Here is a 22,734-nt window from a genome sequence, read left to right as displayed (position 1 = left end):
GCCAAAGTGTATTTTAGGATACAGTCTTGGATCATATTGTGAAACCTCTCATCAATACACTTTTTAAAAATATACCGTGGACTTTCCAGCAGGATTCTACACCTGGTCTCAACGTACGAACTACCCAAGCCTGGCTTGAAACCAACGTTCCGAACTTTATAAGAACTGAAGACTAGCCCTCATCTTGCCTAGACCTCAAGCCTTTAGACTTAAAATTATGGTCAGCTTTAGAGGACATGGTCTCCTCGACACGACATATTTGCTATACATACATACAATAAATACTAAAATCATTAAATGAAGAGACTAGCTGCCCATAACACAAGGAGTCCTAGTTTCAGGTTTCTCTCTTTTAACTATAAATACTTTTTTATTATGTAATAAAGTTTCTTTTTCTCTTTTCCTTTTATTATGCCTTTTTGCCAGCCAGTAATTGTGTAGTGAATGGCAAGTGGAATTTACTTACGACTGCGTTTTTATTATCATAGAAGTAGTAACAACTACCGAAGTTATAACTAAAGCAGACGGTACTTAATAGTAAGTTATGTTAAGGTGTCTGTCTACTTCTATCTGATGTCAATTATTCAAGATATGATTGTCTTTTGTTTAAAAAAATTGACTTTCAACAAAGCTTCGTCAAGCGTCGTCCTGATACGATATATTTATTTATTTATTTTATTTACACTTCGTTACACTACAAAATAAAAATAAAAATTAACATAATTAAATCAAAAGGAGGGCAACTGGCGGCCTTATCGCTTACGAGCGATCTCTTCCAGGCAACCACTGTGAGTAAAGAAAAAAATAAATGTATTAAATAAGATAGGCAAGTAGTGCAAAATACATGTAATACACAGTTATTAAACAAAACTAAACAGGAATAAAATATTAAAGATACATTAAAGAGTAAAATAAATAAAATATATCAAGTTAAAACTATGTTCCTATAGATTTTTCTATATAAAATAATTCGTTATTTTTTACCAGTAATTTGGACTAGAATATAATTTTAATTTCAAATGAGTACAAAAGGTATTGTGTTTGTATGTTTGTTTATCACTTGTACTCTCGAAAACTGTATATTTTGTTAATTTATTATGTTTCTTCTTTAATTCAAGTATAATTCAAAGCACTTCAGTAATTTTTGATGTATCCATGCATTTCTATACAATATAGGTAAATTATGTTAACTAATTAATTGGTATTTTTTTGAATTACGTTTATTATTAAGTTTTCTTACGCAATCAAATCAGGTTCATAACTTTCTCTTTCGTTAGTGTCTTCGAATAAGCACGATAAATTGTATTAAATTAAAAACTATTTACAAGAAGGAGTTGCAAACATTTTCCATGAATAATTAAATTGCTTTCGTAATTTGAATCATTTGAGGAGCGAGGGACGCAAGGGAGGGGGAGGCGTTCGTGCGTCACCCTGATCGATGCAGCACTTGTTGCCGCGTTCAACAGGCTCCAAATATCTATAATAACCAAGGACCTTCAAATCTCAGAGGTTAGTTGACCTCATTCTGCAATAACGTGATACATTATCACGTTACTCGAGTAATCGAATAAAATGTCTGCATTATTATGTAGAGTAAATATCACGTAAGGTAACATTTTTAACCTTTACTACAAAGCCTTGTAAAAAGGGTACATATTAAACGCTATGTTACACTAGTTAACGATTACATAGGTTATCAAGTTCTTTGTCCGTTGGTTGGAGATGGTTTGGTGGGGTATCAGCTATGAAAGAGTGACTGAGCCATACTTTTATGAAAAAGGTATCAAAACATCGGCACAAGTGTATCAAGATATCATTCTTGAGAAGGTAGTAAAGCCCCTTAACAACACCATTTTCAATAACCAAGAATGGTCCTTAGCAAGACTGGGCGCCGGGTCATAAAGTTTGGTCTCAGTTCGAGCCGAAGACTAGCCGTCGTCTAGTCCCGATCTTAATCCGCTGGATTATGATTTATGATCAGTACGGCTCTATAATTATAATTTGTAATGCCATTATAATTTGGAGTCAACAATCCGTACGATTGGCAGTGAAGAATTATCCTATGGAAAGAGTGCGTGCTTATATTGAAATCTGGCCTCAACGTTTAAAGGACTGTATTGCAGGCAATGGAGCTCGAATAAGCTTTTTATATTTTAAATTGTTTTATATTTATGTATTTAACTAATACACTCTAAAAGTACTCAATGTTATTTGCAATAGAAAACATTTTTTTTACTCTGTTTCAGTACTTATGTCTAGACTAGATATTTCATAGAAATTATTGCATAAATATTTTCTTAGTCTGGCAAGACTGATGATGCAATTATATCATATATCGTGTCTATTACCTGATGAATTTATTATCTGAAAGTATTCTATCTACTCGTCTATTTTCTACCCCTTTTCCACTTATATTATTATTTAATAATGTTTAAATTGAACTTTATTAGTAACTCGATCTCTAACTACGCAAAGGAATCGTCGTTTTAATTAAGTTAAAATTTCAATTCATCATATAAAAGTTCCAAGTTTAGCCATTACGCGATACTAAGTATAAAAAAAACAGTATACATTTCAGCGTCAGTTTTCATGATAACTTCCTTTTCGCATGCTAAGCCTTTTGCCTGACACTCCAAGCAAGTTTCCTCACGATGTTTCGCTCCATTTCACTAATCTTAACAAGTATTGTGTCCACAAAAAAAAGCATTAGTCTCCAGGGTTGGAAACAGCGTCACGGTCGAACGCTGAGCCACAACCACGGCTCTCAAGCTAATTTAAATCAATATTCATTTAATAATTACTGTGTATGTATGCATTATATTTTATTATGAATATTAATAACGATTTTTCTAGGCAAGGGCATAGAGCGGGCAAGAAGAACTAGCAAGAACCATTCCTTTTAATAGCCATGTTTCTGGTAGGGAACTGCAACTTAACAATTGTTCTTTTTCGTAATCTTAATTACTGAAGGTTGTGCTTGTATTGAAAAGCCATACCCGATATGTTGACTTGCTGCTGCCACTCTTCTCAGTTTGTCTCAGTGCATTAGGGATGTTGATTGTCAATTATGGGTCTCAGAACTGGAACTATTACACTATCAATACGAATTGGGGTAAAACCACTTTGAAAGTAGCCCTATCGATGAATAAAACATTTACATTCGCCGATAATATAATTTTTTAACGAGAAAAGACGATAAAATAAAACCGTTCAAATGCGTTCCATAAAGTTGAGGTTATAAAACTAGAAGCATAAAGCTGTCATTATGCGCAAGTACGCTTTAAAGTTTCTGAGAGGGATTTTGTAATAAGCTTCTCTTGAGTGATTCAAACTTATCGCGATAACATTTTGTTATATGTAATGCTACAATAAAGGCGCTATTAGCTAATTAATCTTACCTTAATTAACATGTTATACCCCTAGATGGGGCAGAGGGCGTCCGCAGTGAGACTCCAACGAGTTCGGTCTTGAGACTCGTATTTCACCTCGCTTCGAGTCTTTCCGTTTTATTTGCCACCAAATCTGCCACGGGACGGCCACGCTTCCGCATTTCTTGCGGGTTCCAATTAAGTTCCTGCTTTTTATTTTGCTTGAAGTATATATCAAAAATGTGTTAAGCATTTTTATAAGTAAGATACCAAACACTAGTGTGAACTAGCAATAACTATTCATATTATTAATGAAGTTTACCATTCTACACCAATCATAACCTAACTCAAACAGCAAAAATGCTCACCTATAAGAATAGATAAAGACTATATACATAATATGATTCGGTATATTGTTAAAATATGGAATAAGTTACCAAATTTTATAGGACACAGAAAACTATAGGAAGGCATGGAATTGGAATTCTTTGTTAAAATATACCTTTAAAAAAATTTTCATGTAGACGGAGAGGCAAACTACTTATTACTTAACCATTTCAGCAGAAACCGATCCATATTTTATGTCAATATATCTTCTTCTAGCTCATCAATCAATAACAACTTGTCTCTGGATCCGGTGTGTACATTACTCTATGTCGTGTTACTGTAACTCCGATATCCATCTTACATCACGTGTTTAGTGCATTTTGTATTCTGTTTAAATGGACTTAACACGTTTTATATAAAACTAAAAATAATATTGATCATTGTTCACACATTTTGTTGGTTTGTTGGTATGAATCTGTAATTTTTTAATATTAGTAAAGTTACACATAAATATTGCATATTCGAAAACTTTTTAAAAGTTCGCATTTATTTTCATATCAACATCACATTTATTACTGACGAAAAATTAAAAAAAAATCAATTATAAATAAATTGCTTAATATATACCCGCTCACCGTCCAATCTAAAAATACGACTAAAGGAATGGCTTATGAACACACCTAACGCAGTGTTGGATATATGCTTCTGAGACCTAATATGTGACTCACTTAATTTATACACTCACTGACTCCCTCACACATTTGCACCCACACACACAACAAAAAAGATTTAATAAAATTATATAATATATTTTTTAAGGAATTTATTTTTAACTTTTTCATTCAATTTCCAGCTCTCCCAGCTGGAAATCCTGACATCAGTATTTTTTTTACTTATCCCAAATCCCAACTCTTACACATTGTAATGCATAATATGTACTTATAATAAATACACACATTTTTAAAATTTTTTGTATAACGTAACACAAAAAATAATAATATTAAAAAAAAAATTGGCTGCCCCTCAACATTATGCTAATTATAATTAAATATTAATGATGATTAAAGTTATAACATTATTGATTACAATTTATATATATATTGTAATGTATATATATATACAAGGATTAAATAACAAGGAAACATTTTGTAAAGCGCCTAGCCACAAAGGCATAACTCACGAAATTACCGCATGAGACAAATTTTAAAGGACCTAATAAATACCTCCCAAATTTAATATTAATTATCCTTATTCCTAGTTCCTCGAGTGTCCTTTGAGTTCAAGTAAACATTATTAATTATTTACGTTATTGATTTTAAATTCTACCGAAAGTGTACAAACGTCACCAAAGTCGTAAATTATTTAGTTATTACTAAGTTATCACACTATACTAATATATAACTTTAACAATTTATATTTTCATGCGACGTCTTGCATTGGAACTGAGGCTGTTCACTGATGCTTTCATTTCGCGCAAATAATACTTACTTTTACGGTATGGTAAGATCATAAGAAATCTGTCTTTAACCCAAATATCAACGACATGTGTCAGGCGCAGAAGGGTGATGATCTACTTGTCTATAAACTTGGCTTAACGAAACTAATTCATTCTAAGACCTTATAGGGCTGGAGTGTAAATAATATTACTATTTTTACTTCTACGATATGATATTCTACGCTTCATATACTTAATGGTCTCCCTGAAAGCGCTACGGTCACAAACTTGCACAAGTATCCACAACGAGCATAGTAAGTGAGGCCAAATGAATGGTACTATACCTGTTTTTGTTATATCTACGTAATTTTATCTTTCTTTGTTATTGCGTTAGTGTATGCGTGTTAATAAATGTTTCATTTATATTTTCGTTCTTTAACCTTTAAGCTAACACTCGTATATGGAGTGCACTAAACATACTGTTAATATTAAATTTGAAAACGGCTTCGGCGTAAAACTTTAAGCATTTTCTTTAAATGGCGTACAAAGATTTTCTTGTATGGTGTAAACGTGATAAATCTATAAATCATAAAATAGATAAGAAATCTATAAAGATTAAATATCAAAGAAACAAATGCGATATGAAAGGTTGCGCAAGTTGGTATATCTATTTAGATGACATTTTCATTATAGTTGTAATCCCACAGTGAAAGCTGAAAGCCACGCGATAATTGCCGTACATAAACTCCAAATATCAAAGTTCATGCGGCCGCAACATTCATTATATATTTGTTAATGCCTAAAATGGCCTCGACTATATGATATATATGTGTGGTTTTCACAACATGTTGGTCTAATTCATATTTGTTTTGAAAAAACAAATGTAAAACGATTTTTTCAATTAATTTACTTAAGTTTTGGGAAATTTTCCAGTTTCAAAACCTTAATTTCTTCAAAACCTAAATTTCACAAATTTTGATGTTCACTTAGGAAATTTTGTTTTATATGCCTCTTACACATGCCACATCGTATCTTATCGCTTCCACTATATTGGAAAAATGGCGGCTTACAGCATTTTTCTCACAATATTTAGAATAAATTCCTACAGTTGTTTTAACGTTGGTGTATAATTGAGTTTAATTTTAAAAGTACGTAATATTGTTGATGCAAAATGTGCAAATGCGTGTGGTTGTGATATAATTAGTTATTAAAGTACTAGCTTTTACCCACCACTGTTTCTCTTTTAACTAAAAACTTTCAAATAATAAAGTCAAAGTCAAAAATCATTTATTTATATAGGTAACACAATGTACATAAGTGTACAAACGTCAAAAAATATACATGAAATGCTTCTAAATTTACATTTACTGCCAGTTCTCAAATCAAGGACGTAGAACGGAAGAGAAAAACTGGCAATAAACTCTCCACCACTCTTTTTAATTGAAAGTTTTTTTGTTTTTTTTTATGCTACTATGTTGTTTCCTGAGTTTAATCTCTAAACCAGATATGCGAGATGCATTTAAATGTTCAATTTATTATCTATGTTCATAACGTCAAATAAACAGATGAAAAGTAGAATAACCAACACAACAAAATATTTTACTTTTTCGTCTTAAACTCCGTTCCTGTAGCTACTGTAGCCATAGTGACTGACTAGTAAAATACGTTGTCTTCGATCGATTTTATCCAGCGAAGAAAATATTAACCAAGATTTGTAACACCGTCAAACAAAGAAAAGACATTGAAACCGACTTCTCGATTGCCTTCTTCATGCGTTACCAATCTCAGGTTGTATCATTAAACTTGAACAAATAGTTTTCAAGGGGACAGGCTAAGTAAAGGTTCAAAGTAGAATACCTTAGATGCCCTAACTATACTGTAAGTACTTTGGAGAAATTTAATTGAATTTAAAATGTAACTACGGGTGCCAGTTACTATCTCAAGGGGACACTTAAAGCTGTTTTCGTTACGTCGTCTATTACACGATGAAGAATGATTATCATGATTCCACTGAAGAACCGAACCAATTCGACGTAAAGAGCGTACCAATAAAAGACCGGCAACGCACTCGCGAGCCATCATGAGATCATGTTCGTAGGAACTTAACACCAGATGAGCAATTTAAAATAAAATATTACATCTTATTAATTATTTTATACACATATATTATTATTATTTATCTTATTAGTGCAACGTATAATATAATTATTTTTTTACTAATATATAATTTTTTAGTAGTAAATGTGTGCATATACGTGTAGATAGGGTTAGAAAACGTCAAGGGATGTATTTATCATGTCAATTAATTGAAAATAATTTCACTTACTTTTTTACTTCTAAGTTATTAACTGTTTTACCTATATTTTGTATGTCTGTGATAGATTTATCTTTTAATGTGCTATAGATAAATACAAAGAAAAATAAAAGAGATTTTGGTTATTTATGCAACTTTTACACACGAACAATGTCATTAACAACATATATATTATATCTATAGAGTATGGGAAACTATGTTTTAGTAGTAAATGTCTGCACACAAGGGAGGCTAATGCAAACAAAGGTAGGTTTCATACATAACTACATATGGTATAGTTCATCATTCTATCATTTATTACACGTAAATTCTCGTTCTGCAAATTCTGAAAAAGTTCTGCAATTCATGTGAATAAGTGAGTATAAAAAAATAGAACACAACAACAGAGTATCTACCATTTATGAAAGTAGTATTTTTGGACTCATTTTTATGTTATATATCCTTATTAGTAAATTAAGTTAAATTACTTATTAGTCTTAAGTTAGGCTAGATAGTAATTTTCCATGATGTCTCAGTAAAGAAAATTAAAAATTAATAGGTTTTTATCATAGGCTTTGTGACTAACAGATTTTTTCACTTTCTGATCCATCAAGTGTAAGACACACAGGGAGTGAGTAAACTTTGACGCACATCCTTAAGGTAAAAAATCGTAATCTTATTATAATCCTCTCTTCGCATCATGGCGTGTAGCGAAAGCTAGCTGTAGATGGTAGACAGGGCTATACTTAGATTTAGAGTAACTTTCAATTTCAATGGTAAATCTAATGTTTTTGACATGAGGTCTGAGGAAGTCGTGGATAGCGCTTAATCTTACACTTGGTAAATGTAAAATTAGAAGCATTTAATGTATATTTCTTTTTTTGACGTTCATAAGTGTACATTGTCTTACCTAAATAAATAAATGATATTTGATTTTGACTTAAGTAATTCAAGTGGTCAAAAGGTCAAGTGCATAGAAGCCTATACCATACCCAATTATAATTTAATACAAGAAAATCACATAAATTAATAATATTATAAGTAAATTAAGAGTACAAAAAAACTACTAAATATCTTTGTGCCTAGGTAACACCGTATAGTCGTTGGTCAAATCGATATGCTCCCTTTTTCAAATCCGAAGAAACTACATTATTTTAAACAAAGTGCTATTTTCTACTGTAGAGATAAAATCTAAAAATTACAGTTTTCTCTTGACTTGACTACTATTGTTTCAAAACTATAGTTCAAAAGTACCTAGCCCTGAGAGACTTCGTAGTAAAATACAAAATCCATTTTTTAAGTTGCATTGGTTTTAAGCCAGCTCGTAGCGAAATCCTTTTGAAAGTGTTCATTTTTATTATAATAAATTCAAGCTGTAAGTAACAAGGAAGCTTTAGACAGATTTATGTTTTCCCGTCACTTTTAATGAACATTTTATTCTTGTAAGTTAAAAGATTTAATTAAGCCACCACAAGAGAATTATTATTTGGTTTAAAATTTCCCTAGCATACACTATTATAGGTACAGGTATTAGTGGTTTGACAATATTACAAAATATTAAATAAACTTAGAGAATTTCAAACCTACGAGCAAAACATTTTGTGTGAAGCTCTCCGAATGGAATTTTCTCGTGAATATATAAAATCATACTGAAACTTGGATTTTAGTATCTCAGCTGTAGACATGAGTACGTCTTATAAAGAGTGTTTGTATTCCCGAGGCGCTCTGTATGACCTTCCGAACCTGTTGCTCAGAAAGATGACGTGAACCACCCGCCCTAGCCACCTAGTACCGCGGCCATACTTAGGATATGCTTGAGACACTGCCTCCATGTACCAGAACACTTACTACTTAAAATATAAAGAAGTTAGTTGTTGACTATTAATATCAAATCAATTAAGATATCTAAAATAGATTTTTCATGACCATCTTTTATAGACCAATGCACGCAAATGAAAGTGCACAATAAAATTCAAAGTATTGCTAGCGACCTGGAACAATTATACGGCTGGCTACATTCGAAACTGAATTTATAGCGAAATACGAGACACAGTTAATATTGCCAACAGTGAATCTCTTCATATTGTCCGTTGGAAAGTCAATGACAGTTAGACCTATTTATGTATTAAGATTTCCTCATATCGTAAACGTTTTGAATATAAATGAAATACTATCTTAAGCACTTGAATTACTGCTTGTTCTACCCTGTGGCCGGGGAAGGTCGAGGGAGGCAAGTCAGGAGAGCCCCGGGCGTCACGTCAGTTTGCGCGAGCCGCGGTGCACACCGCGCGGCTTCGCTCCAGTGTTAGAAATAGTGCTGTTAATCTTCCAATTCCGTGCTCAATAAATCTATAGGTAGTATGTAATATGCGTAAAATTCTATCTGTAAATTTCATATAAATTTTATAATATGTCGGTTCAAATTGAAATACGTAGTACCAAATAATCTCAACTTTAAGAAGATTGCAATCAACGTTCGCAAATGGAATCAAGTCCAGCAAATTACTAAGTGGTTATTTAAATAAAATCGCTATCTGGCAAGATAATCTCAAAGGTTCTGCGCGCAACAGTTAGCCCATACTGGCCCAGCCTCTAAGATGTACGCCCCGTTTTTCGCCTCGATAAATGCTAGTGTCTTTAACTGTTTGATGAAAACACACGCCTGTCTCTTCAAACATGAAGATTTATAATATACCGAAAATAATTTGTATTTTATGCAATATATGATGTTTTCAAACATCACCAGTAAACGAACCACTGTTTTTATTAACGAAATCATACGCGATATCAAAAGGTTTAAAAACTTGAACGTTGCATTTTCTAATTATTTCCAATTAAAAGTTTAAATTACAACTGATAGGCAATAGAATACAAACAAACGCCTACATCTAACAGACATCGTAAATCGTAGTAAGCGCAGCGCCCACGCAACGTCTGTGAGCCGGTGTTTCTGTCTAGCGATAAAAGGTCCATTCTCGTGTTTATTTCAAATTTATTTATTTGAAATCGATTTTTAATTTACTTAATTAAACTATAAATATAAACGGTTTACTTATTGTTATAGAAATTATTTTGATTATAGAAACAACGGTTTTGTGTGACCTGATTGGGTTGAATTAAGGTTAAAATCTGTATTTTTTTCAAATCATATTCCACTTTTACATATATGATTTCTGATTATTATATGGAACTGGTTTAGTCGATAACGTTAACAGCCTATAATCCAGAGGTCCTGGTTGCGATCATCCCAACATGACAATAGTTCACCTCTAAAGGGTTTCCAAAAAAACGTAATCCAGACATAGAAATGTGTGTCATAGGACCTTAAGAATTAAACATTTGTATGTAACAAATCAGAATTTTATTGTAAGGTTTTTTCGTATTATAACGCAATAACATGTCGATCCAAAGCTCGTAGTCATAATTTGTCTCTAATGAAACCAAAAATAAACAGACACACCTCAGGCAGGTCATTAACGACATTCTTATTTTATCTCGTATGCGGTTCTATTGTTCATGATATCAAACAAATGAAATTATTACAACTGTGAGCGTATCATTTCGATACCAGAGTACTATTGAAATGTGCCATCTAAGCATACTTGGATTTTAATGAGAATTCTCGTCTTCATTTTCAAAACGTGCTTTCCTTTTGTTCACGAAATCCGAAAAAATCAAGGGGCTTAAAATATGAAACGAAGGGTGAAGTGATGGTGTATGTGTAAATATTCGAGAATTGAATACATTGTTTCCATAAGTGTGGTTTCGCTTTACAGTCATCATAAAAATCATAATAAAGAATCTATTGAAATTTTTCCTATATTCACGCCATCTGCCACGAATATATACTAATTTCCTCTGGATTCCAATAATGACATATGTATCCCTTTTACCTACTGTTATTTTCTTTCATCAGTTTGTCGTATCTTTATAGGTAAAGTTTTAAGAATTCCACTTTTTAAGTACTCGCGTAAACCCGCGTAATGATTCTGAATCAAGAGCATCTTCTGATAAAACACACTCGAAACATGCCAAGTCTCACGAATAATACGTAAGATCGAATAGTTAACGTTTTAGTAACACTTTATTTGAGTAACCATGAGAACTATACTGAGGTAGTATTTGGAACTAAACGGAAGAACTGTAAAATATAATTATTGTAATCTATAGAAATTAAAAAAAAAGGAAAAAAGACTTTAGTTCTTTAAGGCCCGGTCTTCAAGTATATATATCACCTCTATGTACGAATTTTCAGGAACATTCGAAAACTATAACCTTCTATGAAGGTCAAAGAAGTGTTTGATGCTTACTTTTGACAGCCGCTCTGGCGCCATAGATAGGATGCCCAAAGCTATTATAAGGTTGTTCACCATCTTTTATTACCTTACATTTTTATTACCATGTTAGTTGGTTGAAAAGGATCTCATTTTTTTGTTATAAAGATATATAAGCCTTTTTTACTTTATAGGTTTTACAAAGTGTTTGTAAGTTCTGCTTCTGGCCTCTTATATATTACTCAGTTTATAGTTTGTTTTAAGAAGCATTATCGTAATAATCTATTTATTTTTAGCCTATACTTAATAAATGCACGTTCTATTGCGCCACCCGATATGAGGTCAGCGACATTACCAGAAGGCTCGCAAGTGCGTTGCACGCCTTTTAAGAGTTGGTACGCTCTTTTTTTCTTGAAGGTAGTTACCGGAAAAGATGCCTTAAAAAGCTTAAAATTTATGATGTAGAATTTTCTATATATTTATATGTTCTGCTTCTGGCCTCTAATATATTACGCAGAGTATAGCTTGTTGTATGAAGCGTAATCTTAATAATCTATATATTTTCAAAACACTTTGGACGACTATTTGACCCTTTTAAGTGGTCCTTACAGCAGTCGAGAAAAGCAAGTAATATAATTTTATCCCAAAATTTTTAAGCTGTACACGTAACACTTAATATATTTATGAAGTCTTACAACTCGTATGCAATAATTATAAAATAATAATTAAATATCTAGTCGAGACTTTTATAAGGTATTTATTTGTATTATATTAAATTGTTATAATACAGTTTCAATTTATAAAGAATTGAACGATTGTGAATATGGTAGCTATATAAAAATTATAACGTTCCCCATTCTCTTATTCAATTAAAATTATTGTAATCTTTATAATAGGGAAAAATAAAAATAACCCGCAAACAAACGAAGCCCGGAGCTTAAAACTTTTGGTCGTTGTCTTAATAAAATGCTAAATTCCGCTAAAGCCAGTTCGTAAGTTGTTTATAATAACAGACAGACCGAAATACGGATTAAGAAGGAGTATTTAGTCGGATAATTAATATTAAATTAGGTAAATAATTAAGAATTAACGTATATTATTTTAATTGACCGTCTCAGCTTCAAACGTATTTGTCTAATATTATTAGGTCAGCAACATTGCCAGAGGGCTGGCAAGTGCGTTGCAGGCCTTTTAGGAATTGGTACGCTATTTTCTTAAAGAACCCTTAGTCGAATTAGTTCAGAAATATTGGTTCGGTTCCGGGAAAAAAAATGCTTAAAATTGATGCTGTAGAGGTTTTCTACATATATTTCCTACAATAAAGCAAATTAAGCGAACAATGAAGTATAAAAATGTCAAAACAATTAAAATCCTGTTTTTAAACTTTATCCTTATTTATATAACAACTTATCCTTATTTTATATCGATAAAAGACGTAAAACACATTATATTTTAGCCATATCATGAACTATGTTAGTAGATAATTTCCTTTAAAAATATTTGAAGCATTTAACTATTAATAATAGCAACGGAAAGGGTTAATTACCCGCATTCTTACCGTTATGTTTGTGTAAATCATTCTGATAGACACATGAATAGCTCTCATTCTAATAAAATAATGTTTTAGCCTATTTAAAAAACAATATAACAACGAATACCGACCTAAATAGAAACGTATTTTCGGATTTGAAGTAATTAGTGTAAAAGCAATAATGTATTAACTGTTAAGATATCGGTAAAAATGAGTGGTTTGGGCCCACAAAGTGTGTGGGCAGCCCAGAAACGGCTTGAATCATGGGCTCGGGCAGCCAGAGAACGGACATCCAGTGCCAGCAGCGGACAGAGTCATAACTCAACTGACAGCTACGGTGATGACAAGTCACATGGAAGCCCGAGTGTATGTATAGCACATAATATAAAACATTTATTTATACTATGTGATCGGTGTCCAAGGACACCTTCAATAGCATTAACAATTATTATTTATTTATATATTAACGCCTTTTTCCCAAAGGGATAGGTTCATCATTCTCCTGCTTCATCCACTTTCATGTTGCACGACAGTCACCACGTCGGTAATCTGATGTTTTAACTTTTCCTTTCTTTAGTACCTCCTGAATTCGTTCAGCTCAAGGCCTACCCAACAATTTCACTATCCACAGTTGCCTTGTTACCACTTCTCTTTCATCCACTTCTCTTCCTCTTCTACAAGGCCAAACTACTCAAGCATTCCCATTTGTATCACTACGTCCTCTTTTAAACCACACTGCTCACGTATCTCACTATTACTTATCCTATCACGCAAATTTACACCACACATGTTTCTTGACGCTCTCATTCGAAACCGTTATTAAACAAAAATACAAAATTTTACGGGAGAAAGAATTTACGATTTTTGCATCATTATAAAAAAGTAAGTAACTTATCACAAATATTTGTGAGATTATTTGTTAAATAGTCGGCTTCTTATTAGGACATGCAGTTATATAATTTAATATTTTCTATTACATTTTTATAGGTACTTTAATTTTTATAGTAACACTTTTGAACTCATTAATTTTATAACATTTCATATTGTGTACATATTTCGTTCAAAATGCCCTATGTATTTTCTGCCAATCAATAAATACTTCAATGTAATTGCTTTCTGTGATGGATCTAATTTCATCTTCTTCGGGCATTTAATTTCATCTATTGTACCTCAGACATTATTATCTTGTCTTAATTATTTACTTTCTGATATATTATTCAAGAGTAATATTTCACAACCGCAAACTCAGGTATTCATGGCAGGACAACCAACGTTGAAGGTGGATGAAGGATGTTTATACCGACTGTGCTGTACACATTCCTCAACGTTCATATTCATAGTTTCTTTCATTTTCTCGTCAAATAGTTATTCTCTTTACAATTTAGTCAAGACTTACAAACTTCTTACAACTTACTACTTATAAATTAAGTCAAATACCACCTACTCGTATATTCTATGTTAATCTTATCGAAACAGAGTAGTATAGTTTGGGAGGCTTTTGCTAGCTGGAAGGGAGTATCCTTGCCCTTTGACGTGTCTGTTACGCTAAAAAAACACCTGGTAGCTGTTTTAACAGCCTATTCCAAATAGCAGTTACAAACGCGTTAACACGTAATTTATTCGGACAGGTATTTACAAAAATGGAAAAGAGCAGTGTTGGCCTAGTGGCTGTAGCATGCGACTCTCATCCCTGAGGTCGTAGGTTCGATCCCCGGCTGTGCACCAATGGATTTTCTTTCTATGTGCGCATTTAACATTAGCTCGAACGGTGAAGGAAAACATCGTGAGGAAACCGGCTTGTCTCAGACCCGAAAAAGTCGACGGCGTGCGTCAGGCACAGAAGCCTGATCACCTACTTGCCTATTCAATTTACAAATAATCATGAAACGGATACAGAATCTGAGGCCTAGACCTAAAAAGGTTGTAGCGCCTTTGATTATTATTAAAAAAAAAGTAACTTACAAGACCTTGAATCCGAACGGAATAAAATGTTATTGGTTCTTAAAAGTAGGAATAATAAGATGTCTTTCTGTTCCTAAGGCACTAAATATTGACGTGCTTTTACTATTTTGTACCCAGGAAAACAACTTCGAGTCAATTTTCCCGATTGGTTAGTTGGTAATAAAATTGTTGGATCGCTGAAACCTAGAATAAAATTGTTATTTAGAACTTTCTCTGACGATTTTGCTTTCACACCCTTGTTTTTGTGAAAGAAAAAGAACACCTATAAATATAAATGATAAATTAAACAGACACTCAAATAAGTCTATTATGCATTGGAATTAGGAAAATGCGTCTGCCACACAAACTCGTTTTCTATATGTTTCTTCATAAAGACTATTTTCACATTACACATTTTTCGTATTGAAAATAACGATAGCATGCTTGCAGCATTGCTTTGTGATAGATAGATACTTCCACCTGTTATAAGAATAAATTATCGTAATAAAACCATATATATACTATATACAACACAATAATTAACCGAATTTTCGAGATACATACGTCAAGAGCACGGGTTTCTGTCATATCCATAGACAATGATTATCAGATCCGAGAATTAAGTGGGTGGGATGAATATCGAAATTTCGTCCGGATCACGTTCCCAAAACGGAAGTTAGGTAAAGGCTGTTTTAAGCTTTTCATCAATCTATAAATCTTATCTTAAATTCTTATTTTTAAAAGTCACGAATTTAGCATTTTCTAACCCCGTAAATGGTAAATTCGGGAGATGTGCTGGTAAATAATCTTGATACCTCCGCGTTCTCCGATACCCATGCCATCTTTAACGCAATTCTAGTAGAATATGCGTTATTTTTATACTAAAATATAACTTTGTTACAAGATGATGATTTAGCCTAGTCTTGACTAGGCTAAATCTAAATTTTACCCCAGAAAACGTAGTGGCATGATTAATAAGGTATTTACGACTACTTTTTGTACAACTTCAGACACAATCAATTACAACAATAACCCACACACTCATAAAAATAGTGACCAGTGTTTTGTCAAAAAGTATATACATTTTTTTTCCACAGGAAATGCTGATACCAAAGGAGCACTGTCGCATTCAACCGCTAAGTGAAACGCGAACTGCAACGTCACTTCCGCACGCGAGGCTCGCCCGCACGCCCTCTATTTCGTCACAGAGCAGTCTGGATAGCGGCACCTCAAGAGCTACCGTAAGTAATGTTTGTATTACAAATAAGTCTTCTAATACAATTTATTTATTACTATGGAATTATAAGGAAACTTAGTAAAGCATCGGCAGTGTCTACATTCGCACACAAGCTAAGGAACTATATATCTACAATACACATACAATACAATCTAGTAGCGATACAACTTCAAAATCTGATGACGGCATGATTGAACGCACCATCTCAAGATAATATAATAATACTCCACATACATATACACTGGTAATGCAGTAAAACTTATATCATTAATACTTATCATTCATTTTGCACAAGAAAACTAGGCTACATAGCTTACAATCAACGAGATAATCATAAAAACCCATGGTCCTAGTGCCATTTCTATTACCATCGTATATTACTCCCTGCGTTTCACTAAAGAGAATGTTTCACTCACTCACTCACTCAAGAAACGCTGTATTCTTGAGTTCGTTATAAAATTGCAATTTTCTACCGTTGTTCTAAGAAAATTTCTGCTCGCCTCTTTGTCCGCGTAGAAACCAAGTTCGATGCCAAAACATTTTCAAAAATTTATATTGCAACTGGAACGATTAAACCATAAGTGCAAAAGTTTAGTTTACAGAAACGATGCGAACACAGTAGGATTATCCTTTGAAACTCTGTAACTAACGCGACCTTTTCTATTGAAAACAAATCGCTATGAACGTAGAATTTAGCTTAATTTTCTTTCAAGTTTTCCGCTTAGACTATTGTATCTTAATGAATCATCGTAAGCTCTTTTATTTGTAGTAGATATTTTAATCGTTTAATTAGATGTTGAATGAATGTGTTTTGAAAAGAAAAAAGCAGGTCATGTTGAAGTAAAATAATATGTATACATATAATAAATCTTTCTCTATATCAGCCGTTACTTTATGTCCGCCTTTTGCAGCCTGCCTGCTTTAAAATATTTCTATGAATTTTGTCTATATAATTCACAGGCCTCCAAGAAATGTTTTCATATACTACACTGTAAACAGAACAGACACCACGTTTTCTTTAATATTGCTTAAACTGTATAAGTTCAGTCCAATGTACGTTCAACGTATTTTTTTTATAGTACAGGGGGCAAACGGGCAGAATGCTCATCTGATGTGAAGTGATACTGGCGCGGAGTATCCCATGGACAGTTACAATGCCAAAAGACTCGCGAATGCGTTGCCGGTCTTTTAAGAATGGTACGCTCTTGTCTTGAAGAACCCTAAGTCGAATTGGATTTAAAATACTTCAGTGGGCAGCTGGTTTCACAAAGCGTGGTGTGCGGCAAAAACTGCCTTAAAAACGCTCAGTTGTGGAAAGACGGACGTCAAGGTGATAAGGGTGGAATTTCGCATTCTGCCTCATGATGCAGCTGCATCCGAACAATTCGTCTGAATACTTTCCATGGTAAATGCGGTAGAAGATGCAGCGTAACCCCACATCTCAACGCAACGTCAAGGGGTCAAGCCGCTCAGAGAGGGATTGTCGTCGCCGATTCGAACCGCTCTTAATTGGAAACCGTCATGTGGAAGGAGCTGGTACAGGGGAGCTCCCACCCACAGGTTAGAACAGTGCTCCATATGAGGCCGAATTTGAGCTTTTTACAGTTGCAAGCGATGGCCCGGAGTGAAAGACCGCCTTGCCTATGTAAACACACCATGTTTCTTGGAGGCTTATTTAGCCTTTTCCTCCAAATGACAAACTGAACGTCGTTCGATACGTCAACGCCAAGTATCCCGATGCTGGCTGTGGCTTTACAAGAGTGTCTTCGAAAACAGGAGTAGCGACATAGGATGTTTTTAGCAGAAAATTGCACAATGAGACGTACCTGCTCGGCCAGTGTAAAGAGTATGCCCAGTGCTGCCCCAACATTTATCCGCATAGCGATAGAAAGAGTGAAATGCAGAATAAACAGGGGATACAATACAGCCTTGTTCTCGTTCACGGGTTTAAAGTCGGAACATGCACCGTCGTAGGATCCATAGGATGGAAACTTTGAGAGCAGTGCTCTGTGCCACACTCGATCGAAGCCTTTCGCTATATCCAAACGGGTAGGTGCTAGTCCAAGGGGGAGGCCCTTGGACTGGATTGCCTCTGCCCATGTGTAAGGTATACAAGAAGTACACCAGCTGAACAATTATGACGAAAGCCGTCCTTATTAACGCTGTTACACAAAAAAATACACAATAGCGCCAATATACCTATACAAATTATAAATTAAGTAGGGTAATTGCTAAATTCAAACTTTGATCTGACCTTGCTCAACTAATGTCGAGTTAATTCGACTAACGATCAAGCTTTAATATTCAGGAATATAATACATACAGAGAATTCATAATAATCCCAAAAACGGGTCGACTTGTGCCAAGGTCATACAATCACGCGTTATATTAGAGAAATAATATACTACAGTTATATCAGATTCAAACGCGTTTACTAATTTAGGTTTTAATAGACATTATGTATTTGTGATACGTTGTTTTCTCAACGAAACATATTTATAAGTCTAGTCCGAATTTCGTGTGTATACTAAAATAGTATATCATGTAATCACTTAACTTATTAAAAGCCGGCAACACACTCGCGAGCCCTCTGGCATTGAGAGTGTCCATGGGCGGCGGTAAGGAAGGAAGGAAGGCGGTATTAAAGTCAGGCCAATCAATAATCAGGCATCAGTCACTAAATAAATAACGTGTTATTGTCCAAACCGACTTCTTTTTTTTCCTTTCTTGGCCTGCACGGTTTGTGCGTCAGCCATGCAAAAAAGATAGGAAGTGTGTTATTAGATTTATTTTATTGGATAGGGATTGGATCGGAATTTGGAAAAGGATCAGTTAAATTAGGTATATAATAAATACTTATAGGTTTATAATTTTATATTGTTATGTAAAATGAAACTGGCTATAATTCTATATACATCAATATTTATATTAGTAAGAAGGACAGACATTAAAGTGGGAAAAGGAATTTTAATGGACAAAAGCGAGGAAATAAAAGCGGAACGATCATGTTGAGGACAGACAAAGAATATATGATTACAATCCCCAACGTCATTGCCATAGTGACAGATATCATAAGGTAAAAGGTTAAGCCTTGCCAAATGCAAGGGAATGCATGTATGGCCCAGCCTCATACGAATAAGGGTCGAAGTGATAGCTTTACCAAGCGTCAGATTTGAAAACCATGGTTTAGCAGTTATATCCACCTGAATCGTGCTGTAATATCGACCTTTAGTCTGACTTGAAGAACGCCAAATGTTTGTCCAAGAATTCAGTAACAGAGATTTAGTAGTACCAAATCGCAAGAAAAGTTTTTGTACCAGATCTCCGTCATTGACCGCAGCCTTGGCAAGGCTATCGGCCTTGGTATTGTCAACCGTTTTATTTTGCTTAAATAATGAAAATTAATCATTATAATTGTATATGTCACGTTTAAAATCCACACACAGCAGCGACATATCGTTTAATTGCATTAAATTAATCATATAATGCAAATTCATACCGATTGACACTGGTATGCCATTAATCAGTTGAAATTGTTCGAATAAATCGCTACAGTTTTAATAATTTTGAATTATTAGAATTATTCGTTATTCATACTGTAATTTGTATAACCAACTATTTAAAACCGTAAGTTGTTTAATTGTTAATCTACCCGGGGGGTAAATTAGTCTTGGATTTTTTTTTCACGTCCTACGGATATTGTAGTAGCTTACTATATTTTTTGTTATAGTATCGGCTGACCTACCAAATAGTATTAAATTTTTTAACATAACAATATAATAGGTTAAATTATATTAAACAATAACTAAAATAAGTAGTGTTATTGTTCTACAATTGTGTGTAAATGGACTTTATCGAATAATTTATTAAGAAATTTAAATTATGAAACTGCCGCGGTTTTACATAATTCAAACATATCATAAAATAAACAATTGTAAACGCGCGTTATAATTCGTTTGATATGTTGCAATCTCAATTTATTCAATACTTGCCTTGAGTTGAAGTAAAACCATCTCGGTGATAAGGCATGAATCCACTAAATATATTAAATTTGCATCGAAACGTTTTACTGAATTATTTTATAAATAAAAACATAGTGAACATCTCTTTGAACTTTGATGCCACGTCTTTTGAGTCCTGATATCGAGCCACGCGACGTTGACTGCGCTCAGGGCACAGTCACAATAAAATATGATTCTCTTCAATGCACTAACACAAAGATATTGAAATAGCTATAAGATTACAAATCCAAATTTGTATCAACATTTTGTTGCCAGCTTCGATATCGCGGTGATTATATTTCTTTTATTGGAAGATACATTAGGTTAATCACTTACCTGATCGTTTGCCGTATATCCGATTACCTATTTGCCTTTAAAAGATTGATCAAAGATTGAACAAACAGATTCACTTAATTAATAATATTCGAAATGAAACTTCTTTATCGGCATTGGAAAAAAAAATACCGTCACATTTTTGAGTTACGCGCCATGTTTTTCTTGTCCCTACCACGGTTGATTCGAAGAGATTCGATAACGATAATAATGATAGTAATAATTATATTACAATTAATGAAATTCTGTAATAATATTAGTAGTAATAAGGTAAAATGAAATAATTGTATCATATGTATTCATGTCTATGATAATAAAAGTCTTTTGTTAAACTTTAATTGGTTTACTAAACTTTTGTTAAACTTTAATTAGTAACTACAATCTAATTTTATTTTATTTAAACAATTTCTGTAAAGTTGCACATAGTAGATCGCCTAAATATCGTAAAAATCGCGGGCAAAAGCTAGTTTAATAACAATAACCCAAATTGCACATATCGACTTTCAGAGTCACCGAGGTTCTTCACCAGCGATTCGTACATTTGCTCCTGATGGGCGAACCCTTGAGGCTGGTATAAGCATGCCAAGGTCGCCGTCGCCTCTCAGAGCGGCGTCTCTTGATGTCCGAGCCGCCCCCTTGGCCCACGGCTCACTCGCATCCCTGGCCGATTCTCCAGCACCACCGAGCCCTAGACATATTGTTCCACCCAGATGTTTGTCACCACTGCTTATGCCACCCAGGTAAGATACCTTCTCACCCGGGAATAAAATGGCATAGCCGTATAAACATAGTGCATGAAAACTAAGTCAGTCGATAAATATTCCAATTCGTTGTAAGAAACCTGTTTCTGATATCAACCAATAAAATGAGACATAAAGTCGTGTATAAAATAATAATAATTGTAATGAACCTGGTGTTTACAAGAGCTGTGTCATCAATTACTTGTAATGACGATGTGGATTGATTTGTGAGCGTGCGTGTGAAATAATATTATTTATTCAAATGTACTGTCATTAAAAATGATTTTATGACTAGAAATGGGTGTTTATTTTTGTATAAAATAAACAAAACGCAATAATGAATTATCGGCATGCATATGTGTTTTTAATAAGATATTACATTGCTACTTAACTATGTAGTTATTTATCCCGTTTGTTAATCTATTTATCTTTTTAAATTTTTATACATATCTTCGTAAGAGAAAATGAAAAAAAGCATATATCAATGTTACAACTTAAATTTGTATATATAAAAAATGTTTTTCGTTGCCGTAGTTCATATATCGTTCAATTTGAATTGCTTCCAAAGTAATCATTGATTACTATTGATTAATTTATTTATCGCGCATATGAAAACCAATTCTCTTTTATATCGAAAGGTAAAGGTTTCACGAAACCATGTGTTTGCTACTTGCTTAGCCTAAAAATACGAGGATCGATTGCTTATGAAATGATCCGTAGCTCGTAGCCCGCGACGCACACAAGGCTACGAATATCGTAGAACCTGTTTGTTAATGGATCCATTCGTAGTCCACGATATGCAATCATACAAATTTCAAACATATGTTATTCAAACTTTTAACAACGTGATTTTCGGATACAAATTTGCTAACTTTTAGAATATTTCAACAAAAGTCCAAAGGAATCAATCTGGCACAAGCGTGCCATCCCAAGCGCCGGGTCTCCACGCAAATTGAAGCAAACTCAATTTACCTCCCCTCCTAGGACATAATATCATGTTTATACAGTAACTCTGAACATTTATAATATTAATACTTTTACTTAAATATTGGCTTAAATATGTATATTTTATTTGGTGATCGGTTCTTTACAAAACAAGATAATTTGAAAACGACTTAATGAAGTTAGATGTTAAAGTTTGAATAGTAACTAATACGACACACTTAAGTAATTAAAGCCAAAAACTTTTACACAGACATTGTTACTAATATTCTGTAAAGATGGTACGTGGGTTTTAAAATGTTCTTATCTTTG

General features: G+C 33.5%; 1 protein-coding gene across 3 annotated transcripts in view; it reads left to right on the top strand.

Annotated features, from left to right (window-relative positions):
• The window catches only part of LOC123711436 (synaptotagmin-5-like), a 31,973-nt gene that overhangs the window by 3,815 nt on the left and 5,424 nt on the right, over positions 1–22,734 (top strand). For 2 of the 3 annotated variants that reach the window (XM_045664020.1, XM_045664021.1), the window contains exons 3-5: positions 13,427–13,594; positions 16,267–16,410; positions 21,248–21,480. In XM_045664020.1, the coding sequence (XP_045519976.1) occupies positions 13,427–13,594; positions 16,267–16,410; positions 21,248–21,480 (545 nt within the window). The remainder of the gene's footprint in view (positions 1–13,426; positions 13,595–16,266; positions 16,411–21,247; positions 21,481–22,734) is intronic. The other variant, XM_045664022.1, reaches the window with a different exon arrangement.

Source organism: Pieris brassicae, chromosome 6, assembly GCF_905147105.1.
Source record: "Pieris brassicae chromosome 6, ilPieBrab1.1, whole genome shotgun sequence".
NCBI classification, from domain to species: domain Eukaryota; kingdom Metazoa; phylum Arthropoda; class Insecta; order Lepidoptera; family Pieridae; genus Pieris; species Pieris brassicae.
Note: the sequence above shows the minus strand (reverse complement) of the source record. Positions and strands in the feature narration are given on the sequence as shown.